Source organism: Serpula lacrymans (genome assembly GCF_000218685.1).
Source record: "Serpula lacrymans var. lacrymans S7.9 unplaced genomic scaffold SERLAscaffold_5, whole genome shotgun sequence".
Taxonomy (NCBI): domain Eukaryota; kingdom Fungi; phylum Basidiomycota; class Agaricomycetes; order Boletales; family Serpulaceae; genus Serpula; species Serpula lacrymans.
The window spans coordinates 1,247,815-1,250,433 of NW_006763294.1; the positions used below are offsets into that span (position 1 = coordinate 1,247,815).

The 2,619-nt window shown below is 41.7% G+C and overlaps 1 protein-coding gene across 1 annotated transcript; it reads left to right on the forward strand.

The window, feature by feature from the left end:
- Positions 1-1,275: 1,275 nt before the first annotated feature.
- On the forward strand, positions 1,276-1,662 carry SERLADRAFT_436290 (uncharacterized protein; the record flags this gene model as incomplete). Its single annotated transcript, XM_007316590.1, has 2 exons — positions 1,276-1,345; positions 1,385-1,662. 2 exons carry the CDS (start codon positions 1,276-1,278, stop codon positions 1,660-1,662), a joined length of 348 nt encoding a protein of 115 aa, XP_007316652.1.
- Positions 1,663-2,619: the final 957 nt, after the last annotated feature.

The window sequence follows — 2,619 nt, forward strand, 5'->3', positions numbered from 1 at the left end:
CAACACAATTTTTGGACTTTTCCTTTAATTTTTATTCTCCACTTTAACCTTTTACTGTAGTTTTCACACTCTGTGCTATGCAGCACTTTCCCTTTTGTTCAAACTCTACTTTCTTGCACTGCGTTGCTCTTCTTCTTATTTTAGATACAAACTCTCTCATGCAGTGGAACTGGTCATATGGGCTAGGCCCTATGACATCATCAGCCACTGCCTCTAGCAAACTGTACAGTATATACGTACAAACAAACCTGTAACAGTATATAAACCCCAATAGATCAAGGAGACTCCTCAGTGAGTCCTCCTGTTGTTTACCCACAACTAACTTGGTCCTGTCACAAGGGGTAACCACTCCCCATTATTGCTCCTTTGCTTGTCTGAATGTGTGCCAGAGTATACAAACTGCTGGTTGTAACATTAGGACTTGCTCTTACTACTCTCTTGCACTTTGTGCAAACCTGGACCCCAGGGTTAAGGGGATTTTGTTATTTGTTTGGGAATATCCCGCATAGCAGGTAGGTGCACTCCTAGCGACGGCCTTGTAGTGCTTTGGGAGAAGAAACAATAACTTTGATACGTGGCCCCCAGCATGAAGAGGAGTACCTAAGCTCAGCAGTTGGTGTGGAACCACTATTGATTAGTTTTAGAATACAAAAACTTCTTCTCCATATTCCTCTGACCGGGCCAGGCACTTGCCTCCGCCAGTCTGGAGAAGGGCTGACAGCTTAATAAGTGGGCCACCCCTTGGCAACCGTTTGGACCAGAGTTTCATTATAAATACTTTTATATATATATTTTTCAAATACTATAGTGTGGGAAGTTGGAGATTGAGATTCAATACTCAGCAGGGAAGAGGTAGATCCACAGATAGCAAGCGGGGACCCCCTGTTATGTTTTTTCTACTTTACTATACTTTACAACAGAACAAGTTGATATGTTGTTGCAAAACCAACCTGATGTTAATGCTTTGTTGCACAGCATGAGGCAGCAGATCCTGGTGTTGACCATGCAACTCGCTGAGCTGCAAGCAAACCCCACTGCAGCAACCCCCTTGGCAGAGAAAAGTTTAATAAAAAAGTTGAAGTTGTTGCTGACCCCAGTGCCTTTGAAGAAGATAGAGCACAATTTGCTGAGTGGTGGATCAAACTACAAATTTGGGTCAAGGCAAATTGGGATGCATTTGCCAATGACTTTGAGGTAGCAACAGCAGTACTATTTCGACTAAAAGGACCAGTGGCAGGTTGATATGCCCAAGTACAAATGCAGGAGTGCTACACCATGGGAGTGTGGCCTGTCTGGGACGATCTCAAGGCGGAGATCAAGAAATATTTTAAACCACAAGCTGAGCGTGACTGGGCGCATTAGCAAATCCGTTCCTTCAAATAAGGAAATATGAGGACGGATGACTATGTTACCTGGTTCCTGGCCCTCTCCATCCAAGGGGGCTTAGGTATTGAACACACAGTAGGGCTGCTGGAACACAATGTGAACCCCCACATTGCAGAACAGCTCTATCTGCAGGATATGAGAAGTGATAACCTCTCTCAAGCAGCAAAAGAGGTTAGAAAGATTGGTAAGGCCATAGAGCTCTACAAAATGCACCAAGGTGGCGGGTCCACCACCAAAAAATACTATTCCCAGAGGCGCCCTGGGTCATCAAACTAACATAATCATTCTCATGGTGTCAATGATGAGAATTGTTATTAGAAAACCACACACAAAAACAAACCAACAAACAATTCTCCCAGATTCCACGGAACTTGTTTATGGGCTTTGCTTCCTAGAACAGTGGGTGCTCTGGTTATTTGTGGGGTGGTATGTATAAAGATCCTTTAAAGTAAAACCCAGAGATGTATGGGTGTGGGTTTTGAGGAGGAGGGATAGTTGAATTTATAGAAGATAGGGGCTTAGTGACGAGTATAGATGAGCACTACCTTGCTAATTGTAGCACAAGGTAGGTTTGAGAACAACAAGGATGAAGAGGTGACGAGGTTCCCAGTGATAGCAGTCTCCTGACGCACAAACTGTAGTGCTCAGAAGGACTCTAATCAAAAGGGATGATAAAGACTTTAAAAGTGACGAGTGACGAGTGACAATGACAGCAGTTAACAGTAGTAGCAGTGGGAAGTGTTGTGACCACACTGGATCACAAGTAGCAGTAAAAAGTGGACTTAAGATTGGAGAAGAAGTCTGGAATCGAGTTTTTGTTGTTTTTACAAGGTAAAATACAGGTGTTTATATAGTGAAAAGAAAGGTAGGCTATGCACAGTATAGCTGTGCAAAAAGAATGAGAAAGAACATAAAGGAAGGAATGTACGCTGACAAATCCTGCGTAGTTAGTACAGGATAAGATTGTCAAAATAAGGGAAAGAAAGAGATAGAACAATGAATGCTATATAAGTAATGGTACAGGTTTGTACAGTCATAAAAATAAAGTCCAATAAGAGAAAAAGAGCAAGAAAATTGTGATGTCATAAGAAGATGCAGTAAAAGAGTATAAGAAAAAAAATCAATATCAGTATCAACACAGTTCCTTTATTGTCAGTCAGGCATTCTAAAAAAATATGTGTCCATAAAATGATTCAAAAATCATAATAATTGCACTGTAAATGAATGTTCTGC